This window comes from Barbus barbus (assembly GCF_936440315.1).
Source record: "Barbus barbus genome assembly, chromosome: 13".
Classification (NCBI taxonomy): Eukaryota; Metazoa; Chordata; class Actinopteri; order Cypriniformes; family Cyprinidae; genus Barbus; species Barbus barbus.
In genome coordinates this window covers 24096206-24115227 of record NC_136741.1, presented here as the reverse complement: position 1 = coordinate 24115227, position 19022 = coordinate 24096206, and the positions used below count along the sequence as shown (strand labels likewise).

General features: G+C 36.3%; 2 protein-coding genes across 4 annotated transcripts; both read left to right on the top strand.

The window, feature by feature from the left end:
* Nucleotides 1-1547: 1547 nt before the first annotated feature.
* Nucleotides 1548-13971, top strand: LOC306878830 (protein transport protein Sec61 subunit alpha-like 1). Of its 3 annotated transcripts, none has more exons than XM_079431383.1 (13): nucleotides 1548-1673; nucleotides 6866-6974; nucleotides 7736-7803; nucleotides 7891-7956; nucleotides 8121-8199; nucleotides 8534-8665; nucleotides 9571-9680; nucleotides 10226-10379; nucleotides 10467-10627; nucleotides 11255-11452; nucleotides 12076-12267; nucleotides 12358-12434; nucleotides 12520-13971. In XM_079431383.1, exons 2-13 carry the CDS (start codon nucleotides 6968-6970, stop codon nucleotides 12704-12706), a joined length of 1431 nt encoding a protein of 476 aa, XP_079287509.1. In that variant the 5' UTR covers nucleotides 1548-1673; nucleotides 6866-6967; the 3' UTR covers nucleotides 12707-13971. The 3 variants fall into 3 exon arrangements, with proteins under 3 accessions (XP_079287509.1, XP_079287511.1, XP_079287510.1); XM_079431384.1 differs by lacking the exon at nucleotides 1548-1673 and adding an exon at nucleotides 6565-6590; XM_079431385.1 differs by lacking the exon at nucleotides 6866-6974 and having other exon boundaries at nucleotides 1550-1673.
* A 360-nt stretch (nucleotides 13972-14331) lies between these two features.
* LOC306879087 (ER membrane protein complex subunit 3-like) lies at nucleotides 14332-18903 on the top strand. Its single transcript, XM_079431793.1, has 9 exons — nucleotides 14332-14609; nucleotides 15162-15352; nucleotides 15427-15484; nucleotides 15565-15658; nucleotides 15761-15865; nucleotides 15959-16040; nucleotides 16123-16202; nucleotides 17730-17812; nucleotides 17937-18903. Exons 2-9 carry the CDS (start codon nucleotides 15198-15200, stop codon nucleotides 18063-18065), a joined length of 786 nt encoding a protein of 261 aa, XP_079287919.1. The 5' UTR covers nucleotides 14332-14609; nucleotides 15162-15197; the 3' UTR covers nucleotides 18066-18903.
* Nucleotides 18904-19022: the final 119 nt, after the last annotated feature.

Below are 19022 nucleotides of genomic sequence, written 5' to 3'. Positions count from 1 at the left end.
GCTTCGAGTGCGATTCTGTTTGTCCAAGAAACTCTTTGAAAATGCTTTCTGCTAAGTAAAAAACTATTTGAGAAGTGCATGAATAAAAAAATTTAAAAGGGAGATGAATACATTTCAGTTCCTTTCCCAGTCTTATTTCTATGTGATGTGTGTATCGTAATGTGAATATTCTGCCAAACCAGCTCAGCCCAGCTGAACCCCCTGCAGGCAGAAAGATAGGTCAAGGTTGACTAAGCCTTGTTTTTACATAACTGACGCTCTTTGTTGTCCACCTAAAAAGCTGAAGAAAATGGAAGGGGATGGTATAAAGCAGTTTTCAGACAGACGTCCTAAAAAATAATAATAATTAAAAAAAAATGGATTTTTTTATATTGAATTAATTTTTCTTTATTTATATTTCTTTATTGTTTCTATTAAATATTATTTCTATTTAATAGCATTTTTTTTCTATTTTCATTACTATTATTTTTTGCCAGAATATTACCCATTAATTTTACAGCTATTTCTGTTAACTCTAAATCACAGTGCAATGAATATAAGGTAATGCAATGAAGGTGAAACACCAGTAAAAAAAAAAAAAAAAACAATGCAGATTTTACAGTGTACTACTACAAAAGAAAAAAAAAACACTTGATATTTATGACATTTAAATAAAAATAGTAGTTTGCAATAGCCATATATTCATTATCTAAAATTATTTCATTATTTACTCATCTTCATGTTATTTACAACTTATTTATTTATTTATTTAAACCTATTGTGAGGGGAAATGGTCAGTTTTACTTACAACTTTACAGTCTTTTTCTTTTTTTACAGTTAATACATTATCGGAAGGTATATTCTGCTGAAATTGCTACTACAGACTGCTGTTGAATTATAAAAACAGATTTCCCCCTTTTGTGCTCTGCTTATAAAATAATATGTGGGTTTGAAATTATACAAATACAATGAATAATGACAGATTTTTCATTTTTGACTAAACTCTTCCTTTGGTAGTGAAATGGTAGTGAAGCACTGAATGTTATTCAGTGGCCTTGATGTAGGATGATGTAACTATGTCTCAAGCATTTGTAAAGTGTTCTGGTGTCCTGTTGAATGTATTCAGAGGCATGCAACCAGTCTGCTGTGTATAATAGCTGTAAGAGATGGGTTGTTTTTTGTGGTACGCTCAACGGATGAACATTTAGAGACTGAAAGTAGGGGGGGGGGGGGGGTACATTCAAGGTTGCAGACTGATGCAAATCACATTCAAGGTTGCAACTGATGCAAAACAACATCACTATCTCCTTAGGAAGAACAACGAGTCTAGGACACTGACCTCCATCTTGACGTTGATAAGTACTGGGTGCAGAATTCTGGCACAATACACTTATTGTGAAACCTCAGATGTTGCTGAGTAAGGATTTCATCTTTTTGTAACTGAAACAAGTGCACTCAACTGGGAGGGGGAGCGAGTCTGGCCAACTTGGTTTCTCTCTCACTTGGAGGGTTGTTCTTAACCCTCACCTAATTTTGAAGTATAAATAAAGGGGGTTCTTTCAAAAACAGTGGACGCTCAGCCGTAGGATAAGCGCGCATCGCCCAGCATTTCTCGGACAGGTGTTGGTCTTCTACTGTGACTGAAACGGGCTCCCCAGTCTTTTGAAGAGTGAAGATGATGGCACAGTTCTGAGGTTGTATATTGGTTATAATACTTTGCTTGGGATTTTAGTTTTAGTGCATGCTCGAGTTAGTGCATTATTAATTCACGAATATTATCATTTATCCATTTACTCATGATCATTCTTGTATTATGCACTGGTTTAGGATTATCTTTCTTGAATGTGTTTATGATTTGATTATCTTCATTTTATGCATTTACTTATGATCAGTATCAGTATTATTGATATCAGCTGTGTGTATCAACAATAAACAGTTGTAATTGCTTGATTAGTATGGTGTACGGACCTTTTATTGACACCTTCTCTCGCCGAATTAGTCTCACATCAGTTTTGAAAATCAAAACAGAAACCATACTAAAACAATAGCTCAGAGGAAATATTTTGGTTGCTGATCCACAGGCATTCTTACTATTTTGGTTATGGCACTTTAAGGAGGATTTAGAGGATTAAAAAAATGTATTGACTTCAGTTGATTCTCATATTGCGCTCTTGGTTTATGAATCAGTTGAGTTGTAAAGTGCTCTGCTTACTGAAGCATTCTTTCCTCTGCTGTCCTGATATAATATCACATTCTGACTCATCAGACGCCTCTCTAACTCACTAACAGTATTTATAGATGCGTCTAAATATAAGGAAACAACACCAATCTGAAAAAGGCGCATATGTGCAAAACGGCTCTGACATTTGATGATAATGCATCAGTTTACCTCAGTAGTCTGTAGACAGTATCTGAGCATATGTGGAATTAACCAGAGTTTTCTCTGTCTAAACAAATTTGTCATGCTTCATCAAAGGCTTAGGGATCATATCTCTGACGTGATAAATAAATGAGGGTGTCACTTAAGTAAATGTCTCTGGATGTTGGAAAATACCTTGTGCACCAGGCCAGCGAGTTACAGAAAGCTTAAATGGTTTTACATTATTAAACAGCAGGGAGAAAGAGCACAGAGAAACTATACAATGGGTTTCACAATTTTAAAGTAACAATATCTTGCCAAAAGATGCCTTAGACTGTAAACAATTGTCAAAGTTGTAAATATAACAAAGATTATTATAGTAGGCTACATTTTACAAGAAAATACTATTTCAGTATTTCTACTTCAAAATTTCAAGTTTAATTTAATGTGTTCTTTGTAATTATTTAGTACTTGCCCATTTGAATTGCACTTTCTTAAATATTAAAATGATTTGAAAATATTTAAAATAGGCTATTAAAATGTATATATATTTTAAATATTATTAATATAAAAAAATTAATAAACAAATAAAGTAACACATCCAAATATTTATATTAATATTTTTATTTTAAATAACTAAATAAACAAAAAAATCTAAGATGAATAAATGCACAATAAAAATAAATAATTAAAGAGGAAAGTAGATTTAAATGACTTTTTAATTGGCTTGTCAGCTCATTAAGAGGAAAGATTTAAGCCATGATGACAAGCAAAATATGAATTTGTACTGGTGCCTAGTATTATTCCAGTTCTTATAAGAGCTTTAAACTGAGAACCAACTGATGCAAGTAAAACAGCATTCATTATGGCAGTTTGATTCCTAAAAATGAAATTAAATAAGTTAACTTCACCAGTTTATGTAAGGCATTGAAAAAAGGATGTAGCTCAGCAGTTTGTTTCTCTCAAATTGTAAACCAAACCCAGGTGAATCAGATGAGCTAACTGAAATATCACATAATCCATAAAATAAACCGCATAACTCTCAGCACAGTTAGAAGAATTTAGATCCAGCGTTATGTCAACAGCATCTGAAAATAGCAGCTCAGCTGGACTATATCTAACTGAGACATGCAGACACCATCAAAATAAATGAAGCGGAAGGCCTTGGTGTACGTGAAAATAAACATTTGGGGAAATATTAATTTCCTTTGCTTAAGTATCATGCCACTTTTTTTCTCAGTCCAGATTCCACAACCTTCAACATGGCTGAAATATTGTTCCTTTATGAATTTACATGAGGTGTACATACACACGCACACAAACAAAGTGCTAAATTACCATTTTTTGCCTTGTATGACACAACACTGAGATGTAAAAGAAAATGAACAGCTGGGTGAGAAATGTGTGATTTGTGTGGTATTTGCTTGGCCTCACCTCTGTGTTATCTTATAGTTAATTGACCATTATATAACCAGTCTGAACAAGTATCTCTTTATTAAAGTGCAGACGACGGCTCATCTCTAACCAGAACAAGCACGCCACAGAACCAGCCGATGTGCGCATAAATGTGCATAAAGTACTGAGTAAAAAGCCATGTGTTCTCTGCTCTGTCATTTGTTCAATCCCTAGATGTGTGAATGTTAGTACGGCTCAGTGATTATGTGTGTCAGATTGGCCTGCATCAGCTGCAGACACCAGACTAGGATAATCTGCTGTCATAATCACATTATACCCATTCAACAAATCTGTTTTGATGAACTATAATTGTTTAAAAAAGGTCAGTTAACAATTCATTTTCAAGTTTTAAATGTTGCTGTGATGTGAATTACATCAACTCATAAATATGATACTTTTTAATGTAATTATACAATAAAATCAAATATACACCAGATTATATCTGTCAGATTTCTGACAATATGAATCACATTGTTTTCAGATTAAATCATAATCTCAAATCACAGAAATGTGCTGAACTAAAAAGCACTGAAGTGGAACTACCATGATGGTATCAAATGATAATTTGATGATAATCAGAATAAACCAGGATGAACCATTTTTGTTCATGGATTCTAATACCTCTGATTCAGCACTCAAGTCCTTGTGGCAACAGGTTTTCCATGAATCAAGAGCCTCCAGATTTCTGATGAAGCGATGCCCCCTGTCAGTTATTTGTGTCAAGTAACCTATATTAAACGGCAATGTTGAAGATGCACTCAGTGAAGTCATATTTTTTAAACTCGAACAATTTACCACAAAATCTCACTGGTAGGCTATGTTGTGCTTCTTAACTGATGGTTTTATGAACGTAGTTTGTGTTAAAAAATAATTCTAACAACATAAAACAATAAACATTAGCTTAAGGTTTATCTTTGTAAAGAATAGCGTTGGCTATTGCATCAATGCATCTGTCAGTCTCATTATAGTGACTTGACAGACTGCAACTGCAAAAGCAACTGTAATAAAAAAATCAATAATTCTAATCTATGAGTCATTTTAATCTATTACAAATCTATTTAATATATAATAGGTTGTGCTGAACAAAACAAAACATTCATGTATCCTGTGAGACAAAAAAAAAAGAAGTCTTCTGCCAGGAAGCCCAATCCATCTGAAAAACACTGAAACTCTCAGCATGTGTTCTTCTTCTTCTAATGATGCTTTATGGCGGATGGCAAACCAGCTTTTGGTGCATTTGGACTGGACTGGAGTGTGAAGCACCAATAAGTGCTAACAATAATAATAAAAACATAAATAAATTGTAATTAGTCAATTATAATTCTAAATTCTCTTGATTAGTCCTATTTCTTTAATATATTTATATATAATAGCACCATATATTTTAACTTGTTTTTTTTTTTTACAATTTATTAAAAACATGCTCTATAGTTTCAGCCTGATTACAATAAATACACTGACCTGTTTCATGTTTTCCTATATTAAAAAGAGATTGATTTAAACTAGAATGCCCTATTCGGATACCAGAAATAATTGTATCTTCTTTCCAATTCCTAAAAACACTTCTTCTATTTCCTACTTGCTGCTGAATATTATACATATGTCTACCCTTGCTATCACAATTCTTGCCATTCATTGTTTATGAATTCTTTAATTTTCCCTTTAATCTCATTTTTACTAAGAGTCACTTGATTATCTATTTCTGTGTGTTTAAGAGCTTGCTTAGCTAGCTTATCAATCTCTTCATTGGCCTCCACTCCCACATGAGCAGGAACCCACAAAAATGTTATTACGCTTACATTACTTACAAACTTGCAAGAATCTCATATATCATGTCTTGCCTTGATGATTTTACTCCACTTGCTAGACTCGATATTTCTGTGTAAGAGTCAGAACATATAACTACTAACCTTGGTTTTACCACCTCCACCCATTGGAGTGCTACCACCATGGCAATTAATTCTGCAGTATACACGGATACATGATCAGTTATTATTTTCTTAATATTAGTTTGAAACTTTGGAATAAATACGGCAGCAGCTGTTCTACCAGAGATAGGGTCTTTAGAACCATCAGTAAATGTAACCATGATAGATCTAAATACTGCTGTGCAATAATGTTCTTAGGGGTATCTTTCTCATTCTTAATTATTATTTGTATTTGAAAATCTACTGTTGGCATTGGAAAAATCCATGGTGGAATACTGGATAATATCACAGTTGGGCTAACCTCACAATCTGCAAAACCAACTACTTGTGCTTACATTTTAGCAACCCATCCAAAGCTTTTCATATTTTTGTTTCCATGCTCCCAGCATTCTTCAATCCCTCCCTTTGGGTTGGAGTCTCAGGTCCGGCAGGGATTGTAGGTGGGGGGAGTGAATAACCAACACTCTCTCCACCCTCAATACCACGACTGGGATGAGACCCTTGAGCAAGGCACCGAACCCCCAACTGCTCATTTCTATGGCCGTTTCTCAATATGCGTACTTATCTGTACTTGTGTTCTTGTGGACTTGTGAAACGTCATCAGTCGCTGCCCAAGTACTGTTCCAATTCAAAGTTCACATCTAGCCAAGTCCAGTTCAAATCCCCGGATGTGTTCTTGATCCGCCCCTTTTACCGAGGATGCATCGAGAGGTGACTTGTGCGGACTTGATACGGGCCATAACCCAGAATTCAGTTCGTCCTCCCGTCCTCGAGAGTTCGTTCTTCCGAGTCGAACTTGGCAAGTCCAAACTCGAAAGGACGGAAGTCCAGACTCTGCGAACTTGGTATTGAGAAACGGCCTATAAAAAGTATTTAAATTCATATTAGATCATAAATGATTCTGATTTGTAAGTTTTGGCCTGCGCTGAGAAAAGTAACAGTTAACACGTGACACCCTATAATCTACGTCTGAACACACTCACATCTTAGAAACCTAAATGTCTATTACATAAAAACTTAGTGAACAAAATGAAACAGCATAACTGCAAAACTGTTATTTTTTACAATCATGCCTGTGTTAGAGACAACTTCCGGGCCACTAATCCCACCCACTTCATACTTTATTCTGTTTCCATCCACCCAGCTGTTTCTGTGGCACTGACGTGTCCTGAACACGCTTCTCTAGAGCCGCTGACCGGTGCTCGCTAACCGCTAGACCGGCGGGACTATCCTCCGACGGGACACCATGGCCAGTGAGTCGTCGTGATTATTACTTTACTCCGAGTCTATTAAAAAGGAGTTTAATGCATTCTGTAGTTATAAACAACTGCTATTTTAAAAACAACCGTGTAGCTTCAGTGCTTCTTCGTTCATTTTTAGATTAGCATCTGTGTTTTACTGTCAGAATCTCATGTTCCTCGTTGTTTTATTGTCGAGTTTACAAAAAACACGCACTTTATTTTTTTTAACTGTATTTTTTTTTGTCGTCTAAAATATGACTTTAATGGTTACATTTGTAATTGTGCCGGTTTTTAAAGCGACCATAGTCAGCTAGCAGCCTACTTGGTCAGTAAACTAGCATGGTCACAAATCGCATTTGCTGTTTATTTTCATCGCGTAGACGTTGTATGCTTTTTAAACGTGTAATATATTGCACATAATAAGTAATTTGACTAGAAAGATGTTTCATAGATATAGGCTAACACAAAAATTCAAAAGTCTGCCCCCGTCGATAATTGTAAATCATTATTTTTGTTCTGAAGCGTGATTTGTTTTCGTTTTTAGGACACATTTAATGGACAGATGAGGTTTTGATCTTGTTATTTGATCTTATTATCTTGTTTTTTCTTGGATTGAATGATGACGTTGCAAGAGAGACAGATTCAAGTAACTTGTTTGAATTCCAGAAACACTAAAGCCACGTCGCCTGAATCACCAGGGATAGTAACATTGTCTTGTTTCTCACGTTAGGTATAACAACTGGAAACCTAAGTGCATTTCTTTTCTTTTTCAGTTAAATTCCTAGAGGTGATAAAGCCATTCTGTGCGGTTTTACCGGAGATCCAGAAACCAGAGAGGAGGGTATGCAGTTTGATCAAATCATATTTTTGCTTTGCTTGTTCTTGTGGCACTTTAGCTATACTAACTCTTTGAATCTCTTCCCCACAGATTCAGTTCAGAGAAAAAGTGTTATGGACTGCAATCACCCTGTTCATCTTTCTGGTGTGCTGCCAGGTATGTTCACTATTTAAACTCCTGAGTTCTCTGAAGTGCTGTTGATCAACAAAATCATTCTTGTGCATTTATAAACCAAACATTACTATCTCTGGATGTGCTTTATTTGCTGTCGGAGACCGTAAACTTTGTTTGAATGATCTACGGTGATCTCTGTCTTCCAGATTCCCCTCTTTGGAATTATGTCTTCAGACTCAGCAGATCCCTTTTACTGGATGAGAGTGATCCTGGCATCTAACAGAGGTAGTACCTGAATCAGCAGTGATTGAATCAGTCATCCTCGGTTGATTGAAGACGAATGATTTAATTAAGCGTCAATGGCAGATTAATAACAATTGCACAGCATCATATCATTTAATTAATGAATTCAGTCTGATGTTAAGAAAATTAATATCTGCCATAAGCTTGTCAGTAAATGATACATAATTATCTAAAATTAATATTTACTTTAAAGCCGCTCAATTATATGTAATATCTGGTATACACAATTTTTTTTAGTGTTTTATATTTGTTGTCAGTCTTTGGAAAATTAGATTTAGTATAAAGTTTAAATAAAGTTTAATAATGTGTGTTTCAGGTACTCTGATGGAGTTAGGTATCTCTCCCATTGTGACATCTGGTCTAATCATGCAGCTGCTGGCTGGAGCAAAAATCATTGAGGTTGGAGACTCACCTAAAGATAGAGCACTCTTCAACGGCGCTCAGAAACGTGAGACATATCTTTCTATTATATAGTGTGTGTTTGTATGTAAATATAAATTTTATGTATATTATTATGTATTAAGTGACTTCATTAGGGCCTTTCGCACCGCAGGAACCTTTTCATAGTACCCAAACTATTTGTGGAACTACCCACTTTTTGGCGTGTTGGCACCGCGGGAACTAGGAACGGTTTTAGTTCCAGGAATTCCGTTTGGAGGAACTAAATTAGCTCCTACTTCAGAGTATGGTCTAAAACAGTTCTAGGAATTAGAAGTGTACGCTGATTGGCTAAACGCGTACGAAAACGCCCTCACCCGCCATGATTTAAACACCGTGTAAACATACACTGTGTAAACATTGTATCATACTGAGAGCATTTATAAACAGCATTTACATGAAGACTTCGTCTACGGCGTTTTGTGCTTCTATCAGCCTTAATGAAATGTAACACTGCAAATTGTCGTTGGAGATTCTTAGTCCTCCTTTCCGTTCTTTCAATCGTTTGACGTATACATCGAAATTCCATGTCCATTATTGTGAAACCTGCGAGACACAACAAAAACACAGCTCCGATCACAGCATCCTCAATCCTCCTGTTGTTAACGTTGTTCTTCTTTGTTTACGTTGTTGAACGCCGCGTACAAATGACGTCACTGTCGACCGGCTTACGTCACTTCTTAGTACCCACTGTCGGTGCGAATGCAACCCTTTAAATGGTACTGGGAAATAGTTCGCGCAAAATCGTCCCAGTACTTTAGTACTGTACTTTTAGTTCTGGAACTAAAGCAGTGCGAAAGGCCCTATTGATTGAAACTAAAGATCTAATGCAGCTCCCAGTGCAATAACGGGGGACCCATCTTAATGTCATAATTACATTTGTTTTGTTATCTAACTGTGAGATCTTTCCACCAGTTTTTGGTATGATCATCACCATTGGCCAGGCTATTGTGTATGTGATGACTGGCATGTATGGAGACCCTTCAGAGATGGGTGCTGGAATCTGCCTCCTCATCATCATCCAGGTAAATTCGCTTTCTTTCTGTGTGAAATATTTAGACTTTTTAGTGATAAACTGATATATTTGTAAACTGATAAATTTATTCAGCCAATAGCATTCTCTGTTCGGCCATTTAACAGATACGTTTGCTTCCAAACAAATCTCATTTAATGCACATTTTCAGTCATTATTATTGTGTATTGTATACATTTAATTTTAGTATTTATTCCAGGTGTTAATGATAACGACCATTGAAAGATATATTGGATCTGTATTTGCCTTATTGTGGAACCATTTCTCTCTCTAGCTTCCTTCAAGCTATTGGACTTTGCTCTATCGTAGTGACCTTTGCAGGCATTGTTCAAATAATCTTGTCTGTTTGTATTCGCATCTGCTATCTACACAAATGAGGGACATTATAAAAAGACTGACTGATCAACATCTTGGATCTCCTCAGTCTTATCCTGTGATTTGTTTTGTGAAGAACATTACCCTCTTTTTTTAAACGCATTCCTTTAGTTAATTAGGCTATATTTGATCAGTTAATATTGACTTGTATATTCTTTGTAGTTGTTTGTGGCCGGTCTGATCGTGTTGCTGCTGGATGAGTTGCTGCAGAAGGGTTATGGGTTGGGCTCTGGTATCTCTCTCTTCATCGCCACCAACATCTGTGAGACAATTGTGTGGAAGGCGTTCAGCCCAACCACAGTCAACACGGGAAGAGGTCTGTGTTCAGGATGTAGCATCTTGTTTTGAACCATTCTGTGGTGTCTTTAGTGATGCTGACTGAATTTTGTTTGTGTATGTATAGGTACTGAGTTTGAGGGAGCCATTATTGCTCTGTTCCACCTGTTGGCCACTCGTACTGATAAAGTGCGCGCACTGAGAGAGGCCTTCTACAGACAGAACCTGCCCAATCTTTTGAACCTCATCGCTACAGTCTTCGTCTTTGCAGTGGTCATATACTTTCAGGTTAGTGGGTTATTGCATAAAGGTGTGCTCACATTGGCAAGAGAAGTTCCATAGTGCAGCGATGTAAGAAGCACCACTCACACAGAAGTTGCTTTCAATCCAAGTAGGTTTTGGTTGCTAAATGCAGCAAATTCATGTGGCCAACTTGGAAATGAGCAAATCTTGCGTGGGGAAAGTTTTTCACCCTCACACAAAACTCCAGATTGTGCGGATTCCAATTGGAATGACTTGGGTTTTGCCTGTGAAAATGCCTTCACCTTACCTTCTGATGTGGCTCAGTGCAATTATATAAAAAAACAAAGCCTACGATTTAATCAAACATATACATATCTATCTCTGCACTGCATGCGACCCTGTGTCCTCCTATACCTGCTATAAGAAGTTCTTGTAAATTGGCTGTGGGTTTCCGCCAGAATAAAAGCTGGTTGGTTGAATTTTTGAAAATGAAGAAATTAAGTAAATATTAGTACTGTAATTTTACAGTTTTACTCTTAGTATAATGTTTTTCAAATAGTGAAGCTCTACTTTCAGCTCTACTTTTTTCCTACAGTTGATACCTTGAATATTACAGTTTAATTATAAATGATGAAGTATTAGATGCTAAGCATATTATTTCTTGTTCCACAGGGCTTCAGAGTCGACCTCCCTATCAAATCTGCACGTTACCGTGGCCAGTACAACACATATCCCATCAAACTGTTCTACACCTCCAACATTCCCATCATCCTGCAGTCTGCACTGGTGTCCAACCTTTACGTCATCTCTCAAATGCTCTCCACGCGCTTCAGTGGGAACTTCTTGGTCAACCTGCTGGGGACTTGGTCGGTAAGTGACGTGTTAAAACTTTCCCATATTTTTGTTGTCTGAACAGTTTGTATTTATTTGTTTATATATGTAGCTTTTTTACTTGCACCTATAAATAGTGTAACATGCTTTAAATTCGTTTTAAAATTAACTTTTGTGAGTCAAAAGCCCCCCATTGTCCAACACAATATTCAATATATAATTATAGGTTAATTAATTGACAGCTGTTTGTTTTCAAATATTTATTCATATAAACTAGCAGTAATGAGATATTAAATGAAGTAACTGTGACTCCTTTTGTTTAAAGAACTGAATATTCTTCAATAAAAGATGTTGTTGTTTTTAATTTAGAATTTAATTTATAGTTAGAACATGTTAATAGTAATGTAATTAATTCATTTAAATATTTTAAGTAAATCTGTGGCCCCTTAAGATGGTGAGGGCCCTCTATTGGTCCCAGGCCCCCGTACATGTTTAAAATTAGTACACTCGCACCAGGTGAAGATGAAGTCGCTGTTTTGAAATTACATGACCATTTGAATGCAATTCATTTGATTTTGCTCATCAGACTCTGAGTTTATAACAAATTATTATATAAAAATACTTGGTGCACCTATAAAGCGTGTGGTTTTTTCGGTTAACAGGATACCTCAAGTGGAGGGCCAGCTCGTGCTTATCCAGTAGGTGGTCTTTGCTACTACCTCTCTCCCCCAGAGTCCTTCGGCACAGTACTGGATGATCCAGTTCATGCCATCATTTACATCATCTTCATGCTGGGATCCTGTGCCTTCTTTTCTAAGACCTGGATCGAAGTGTCTGGATCCTCTGCCAAAGATGTAAGAACATTAGACTGTTCCTGATTATTGTTTACATTGACCTGCGTTGTACAGTCGACTTATGGCATATGTACACTTTGCGTTACTTAGGTCGCCAAACAGCTGAAAGAACAGCAGATGGTTATGAGGGGACACAGAGAAACTTCTATGGTCCATGAACTCAACAGGTAATACATACAGGGCACTCAAACTTAATTAGACTCAATGAATCAAATATAGAATAACTAAAGCTTTCTTTAAATCCTGGTTTAGGTACATCCCCACAGCTGCAGCTTTCGGAGGCCTGTGTATAGGTGGCCTCTCAGTCATGGCCGACTTCCTGGGAGCCATCGGCTCAGGAACTGGAATCTTGTTGGCCGTCACGATCATCTACCAGTACTTTGAGATTTTTGTGAAAGAACAGAGTGAAATGGGCAGTATGGGTGCTCTCCTCTTTTAGTACAGCCCTCTGTGACTACATCAGACTGACTGAATTATGAGGTTAAGTTCTTTTATATGATTTTTTTTTTTTTTTTTGATGCACAAATTCAATGTTCTACATCAAGGATTTGCTTCCACTGTGCATCTGATCCTGACCTGTAGTGGCTCGCTTCGCATCAGAGTTGCAGAGTGAATTGTTCTCTTGGGAAAAATATGGCAGCTTGATATCTCAGTATTAAGCATGGGAATGTAACCATTCTTCATTTTCACACTTTCCAATCTCCCAAGCCAGTATCTATATATGGGTGTTTCTGATTCCATGTAATTCCATTCAGTAATGCTTAATAGAAGTAACATGTCTAAACTTGATCAGCCTTTGATACGCCCTGAATTAAATGTGTGTGATCAGGTGAGCGCAATGTTCGATCATGGCAATGGTTGATTTGGTGTAAATAAAAAGATTTTTACAGTGTATGTGTGGGTATGTGCACATATCCTTGTTGCATTTTGTGTGGGTGTGATAACATGGGATTGGTTGTTAAATTTGCCCAAGTTTATCAATGCAATTTCTTTGAGATTACTGCATTGAATTTGTTGAAATTTTGCCATCAGAGTTTATTTAATGTTTGTTGTTTTCTTCCTGTATTTACAAGCTGTTATAAAACAGTTCTGTGTACTTCAGTCACACTACTAAATTATTTCTATTATCGACCCTTTTAGATTTACTTGCCTGTGGTTTCTTTTAGTGGACCAAATGCTACAGAAACTGCCTGTTAAGCAATATGCCAGTGTTGATATGAGAGGATGTGGTTTGTAAAAGAAAAACTTTTCATTTGTTGTTTTCTTATACAGGCCACATTATTAAAATATGTGTTGTGAATACTTTTTGGAGTTTTGTTTTTTGTAAATTGAGCAGTTTTTTTTCTAGCAGTTTTTTGAGCACAGTTTTCTAAAGATGTTATTTGAAGACGAAAGACTGTTACTTCAGAGTGAAACAATTTCTGTGCAGAACCCCCACGGCTACCACATTTCATTAATTAAAAAAAAAAAGAGAAGATAATTTGTCACCATTTTTTATTTCTTAGTTTAATGTGATGCGCTTTAATGTGATGTATTATGCATGGCATTGTCCATGATAATGAAATAAGTTGCTTATATTCATAAATTCGAATTTGATACTCATGTCTGAGATGTATTTGGAGTTCAGGACATACTGTACTATCCCTTCAGATGTAGTGTCAAAAATCAGGATGCTTGAATGTTTAATTAAATGATGTAATAGATTATGAAGTGTTATATTTAAAAATGCACAAAACTAGAATAACTAAATAATGCTAAATGGTAATATTTATTTAATTTTATTTATGCTAATGATAAAGAGTTTTATTTACCTTAATTTTTATTGATCCTATTGTCCTAAGAATTGGGTCAATTCATTATTTTTCCTATTATATAAATATATGATAAGCTGCATAAAACTAAGTGTGTGTGTGTGCAGCGCAGTGCATAATTTTATATTAGTATTGGTGTTTCTATACCAGTGGTGCCCAACCCTGTTCCTGGAGATCTACCTTCCTGCAGAGTTCATTGATTGGTCATGTTTGATCAGGGTTGGAGCTGAAATCTGCAGGAAGGTAGATCTCCAGGAACAGGGTTGGGCACCACTGTTCTATACCAAAAACAGTGTTTTACCAAAAACGGCTCAAGTAGGACAAAATAATTATATATTACTGACACATGGATTTGATAATTTAGGCCAATTTGATATTTTAACTTTAATTATGAAAATGTTACAGAAAGGACTTTTATTTTGTAACACTTCTGTGCATTCACATCTTTAACAGCAGCGGCTCGATGGTGTCGCATCCTGGTTTGAGTCGTTATCGTGCTTCGAAGAGATAAACCGCAATTTGAATAGAAGAGTAGGTACAATACGTGCATTATGATAAAGTCTTAGTTGTCGCAACATGTAGTGTCGAAAATATAGCATATGCTCGGTGCGGGTGTGTATATGTCAAAAAAGATGCCTCACCACCCTAAGCCCGAAAGAAGGTTGTTAGCAGCAAGCTAACCCTGATGCGTCGTTACAATGGGTGGATTTAAACTGAAACATGAAGCACCTGCTTTTCTGTGTTCTGTAATAGATAGAGACGAAATAGACATGTATGAACTTGACATGAATATGAACAGATGAATTGGAAAGCGCTCCGTGAAATTAAGCGATAAGTGTTCCATATGTCATTCTTATGAAGCAGATTTGACAGATTTAACCTTCATCAGGCACTCGAGGGAATCGAGTACTATCTTATTATGAAAGTATCAGTGCTGTCCTTTTATAGTATAGTACCTATACATGTACTACTATCCATTAATCCATAATGGTTCACGGTGATCTGCTTGTTATTTTATGTCTAACAGGGCATTAGATTACTGAGCCCAAGAGATTACTAGATCTCATTGTTTGTCTGTTTCAGGGTGGGCATATCCCATCAACATCCCTTCACTAAAGCATGGCTGAGCCCGAGCTCCTCCTGGACTCCAATATTCGTCTTTGGGTTGTGCTGCCAATTGTGTTTATTACTTTTCTGGTTGGAGTGATTCGCCATTATGTCTCAATTCTGTTACAAAGTGATAAAAAGCTCACATTAGAGCAGGTTTCAGACAGGTAAATTTCATTGAACTATTTCATTATCCATATAACAATGTTACAAAATCCTAAAGATCATGTTCTCTGCACAGCCAGGTTCTCATCAGGAGCAGAGTTTTACGGGAAAATGGAAAGTACATCCCTAAACAAGTGAGCCCCTCTTTTTTGTGTCTTTTGCTTGAGATGTTTCTGAATTACCGAAACTGAAATATTATCTCTTTCTAAAATAGTCTTTCTTGATGAGAAAATTCTACTTCAATAATCAAGAAGATGGATTTTTCAAGAAGACCAAAAGAAAGGTGGTCCCACCATCTCCAATGACTGGTGAGTCTTGCTGTAAATTCTTTTATGTATATATTATATCATAAAATGACAGCCACGATTGATTGACAAGGTCGATGTCATGATGCTTATTTGCTCAATTAGATCCCAGCATGTTGACAGACATGATGAAAGGCAATGTGACAAACGTCCTGCCTATGATCCTTATTGGTGGTTGGATCAACTGGACCTTTTCTGGGTTTGTCACAAGTAAGAGATACTATTTTTTTCATGATCAAATATGAGAGCTTGGCTACTTACAGAATTTGTCTTAACCCATTTGTAATTCTGTTCTCTTTCAAGCAAAGGTACCGTTTCCTCTCACACTCCGCTTCAAACCGATGCTGCAGCAGGGAATTGAGTTGCTCTCTCTAGATGCCTCCTGGTTAGTGCTCTCAAACACTTGAGTGTTCTTATTTCATTCAAAGCTTTGATTTTAAACAATCCTGTGCTGTATACATCCACAGGGTCAGTTCAGCATCTTGGTATTTCCTGAATGTCTTTGGTCTCAGGAGCATGTATTCTCTGATTCTTGGACAAGACAATGGTAAATAACTTTACTGATGTTCCATTTTAATACACCATAATTTTGACCTACTCCAGCGGTGATGCCAAGTTGTAATATTGATCTAAATATTGTCAGTTGTCTGCTTTTGTGTTCTGGTCATTTTGCCCCAGAGAGGAGGATCTTTTTCCTGAAAATGCTTTTTCTCAAAGTATATTTTATCTCATTGGACTAAAAACTACTGAATTTGCTCACAGAGGGTATAATAACTTTTGGAGGGATTATTTTTTGGTTGAATTTTTGTACTTTTGCTGGGGTGATTTTTGTACCATTTTTCAGTGAATATTCCCAACATTCTCCACAAAGAAAAATCCTTTTCTTCACTCAAAAACTGAGATGTTTAAAGGAACACTCCACTTTTTTTGGAAATAGGCTCATTTTACAACTCCCCTAGAGTTAAACAGTTGAGTTTTACCGTTTTTGAATCCATTCAACCGATCTCCGGGTCTGGCGGTAGCTCTTTTAGTGTAGCTTAGCATAGATCATTGAATCGGATTAGACCATTAGCATCGCGCTCAAAAATGACCAAAGAGTTTAGATAATTTTCCTATTTAAAGCTGGACTCTTCTGTAGTTACATTGTGTACTAAGACCGACGTAAAATGAAAAGCTGCGATTTTCTAGGCCGATATGGCTAGGTACTATACTCTCATTCCCGCGTAATAATCAAGGAAATTTGCTGCCGTACCATGGGTGCAGCAGGCGCAATATGACGCAGCGCCTAAAAGTAGGAGATGGTCCTCGCTGCAGAACACAAGATCCAGGGGGTGTGGTTGGATCTATTTCCAACTCCTCCCACCTTACATTTACCTAAACCTACCCGTCTCCACCCCCTGATCCCTAAACCTACCCATCTCCACCCCCTAGATGTAGATCCAACCCCGCCCCCTGGATCTTTGTTCTGCAGTGAGGGGCTACTGGAAAGTAGTCCGCAGCCATATCATAACTAGTTACCTAGCTGGGGACTACTTTCAGGTGCTGCGTCATATCATTGCGCCATGGTACCGCAGCAAATTTCCTTGATTATTACGCCGGAATGAGAGTATAGTTCCTAGCCATATCAGACTACAAAATCGCAACTTTTAATTTTCCGTCGGTCTTAGTATCATGGTCATTTCCAAAAAAAGTGGAGTGTTCCTTTAAGCTCAGATCAGTGAGGCTTACAACCAGTCACTTCCAAAAAGAAATACAAAACCTGTGCTGATTGAAAAAACAAGTTGACCGTAAGATCCAGATAAGGTGATTTAATATAGCATTTGTAAGCAATTTTTAAAAAGCTGGTCATTTTTGACTGGGAACACCAAAGTAGATAAAAGATTTTTAGCACAGCACAAGGGCTAAATTTGTGTTGTACTAATAGCTTTTGCGTCTAAACATTTAGCTTAAACATCATTTGAATCATTTTAGACTTATAAGCATATTTTTCATGTTGCATTTGTATAATTTAATTAGGGTAAGCCCTGTATATGAAATACGTATGCAGTTAATTTTTTTTTTACATTTGCAACAGGTGCAGATCAGTCTCGCATCATGCAGGAACAAATGAGTGGTGCTGCAATGGCAATGCCTGCTGACACAAACAAAGCATTCAAGGTATCACAAATTAGGAGCTGCACACTAATCTTTTTAAATTTATAAAAAAAATTTTTAATATATTTTAAGGCTGCAAACTTTTTTTTTTTTTTTTAAGATTTATGTATATGAATTTTGTTCTTAGGCGGAATGGGAGGCTCTGGAGTTGACGGATCATCAGTGGGCCTTAGAGAATGTTGAGGAGGATCTGATGAGTAAGGACTTGGAATTGTCTGGGATGTTCAGCAAAGAGTTGCCAACGGGCATCTTCTAAGTGCCTGTCCACTACTGAGAGGTTCTGGTGGACCTTACTGAATTAGAAGAGTGAATTGTCAGACTGGTTTTGGGAGTGACAAATCGCTTCCATTCAGTTTCTTTCTTTTTCAAGAAAGTGTCAAACCTCATTGCAGACATATCACATTTTGTGTAATATGCATGCACCATTCCCTCCATTTTTCATTTTTGCTCAGACGTAAGTGTCATAGTGTGACAAAGCTTTAAGCTTTATGGATTCTCTTGCGACTGCATTCATACAACACAACCAAAATATTACATAACACCCTATAATGTAGCGTGTGGCCTGGTTTTCTTGAAAACATTCCCTGATGATTATGGCTATGTCTTCTTTATTTTTATTTTAACACAATTAACATTTTAATTTTATGAACCCCATTTTCTTATTTTACTAGGACCATATAATTGTTTGGACCAAGTAGGCAAAAAGGAAGTTTTAGGAAGTGATGACATTTTAAAAAGTGGATCAGACCATAACATAGGTTCAGTTACCTAAATAGTATGTTCCTAAATTTACTAGTGTTTTAGATACTTTCTTATGGTGCCAATACACCATGCACTGAGTATGTAGTGAAAAGACATCCTCATTACAGATTAAGATTTATTGGCATGTTTAATATATTTATTGATTTTTATTAAATGTCATTTTTGGTTTTGTTAAATAAATGTTCCTAACTACATTTACTTGATGTGTACATTCTTAATATAGCTATTTTAATAAATAGTGATGTACTGTTCTGTATTTTTTATATTTAGTTCATTTTTCTACCACTGTTGAAGAAAAATGTCGTACAGTAAACAAAATCCTATTTGACCCTATTTACTTTTTAACATCTGTGCAGATTTATTAGAGAATGCTGTTTCAAAGAAAAGGATAGGCTACTTTTTTTTTTTCAAAATGAAATATTAGATTATTATTATTATTTTTTTTCTATTT

Excerpts from the sequence above, each read along its gene's own strand:
- LOC306878830 (XM_079431383.1), top strand. Across the intron at positions 7,957-8,120 it reads TCTTTCTGGTGTGCTGCCAG|ATTCCCCTCTTTGGAATTAT; the intron begins GTATGTTCACTA and ends TCTGTCTTCCAG. Across the intron at positions 12,435-12,519 it reads ATGGTCCATGAACTCAACAG|GTACATCCCCACAGCTGCAG; the intron begins GTAATACATACA and ends ATCCTGGTTTAG.
- LOC306879087 (XM_079431793.1), top strand. The coding sequence starts at position 15,198 with ATGGCTGAGCCCGAGCTCCTCCTGGACTCCAATATTCGTCTTTGGGTT. Across the intron at positions 15,659-15,760 it reads CCCACCATCTCCAATGACTG|ATCCCAGCATGTTGACAGAC; the intron begins GTGAGTCTTGCT and ends TTGCTCAATTAG. Across the intron at positions 16,203-17,729 it reads GATTCTTGGACAAGACAATG|GTGCAGATCAGTCTCGCATC; the intron begins GTAAATAACTTT and ends CATTTGCAACAG.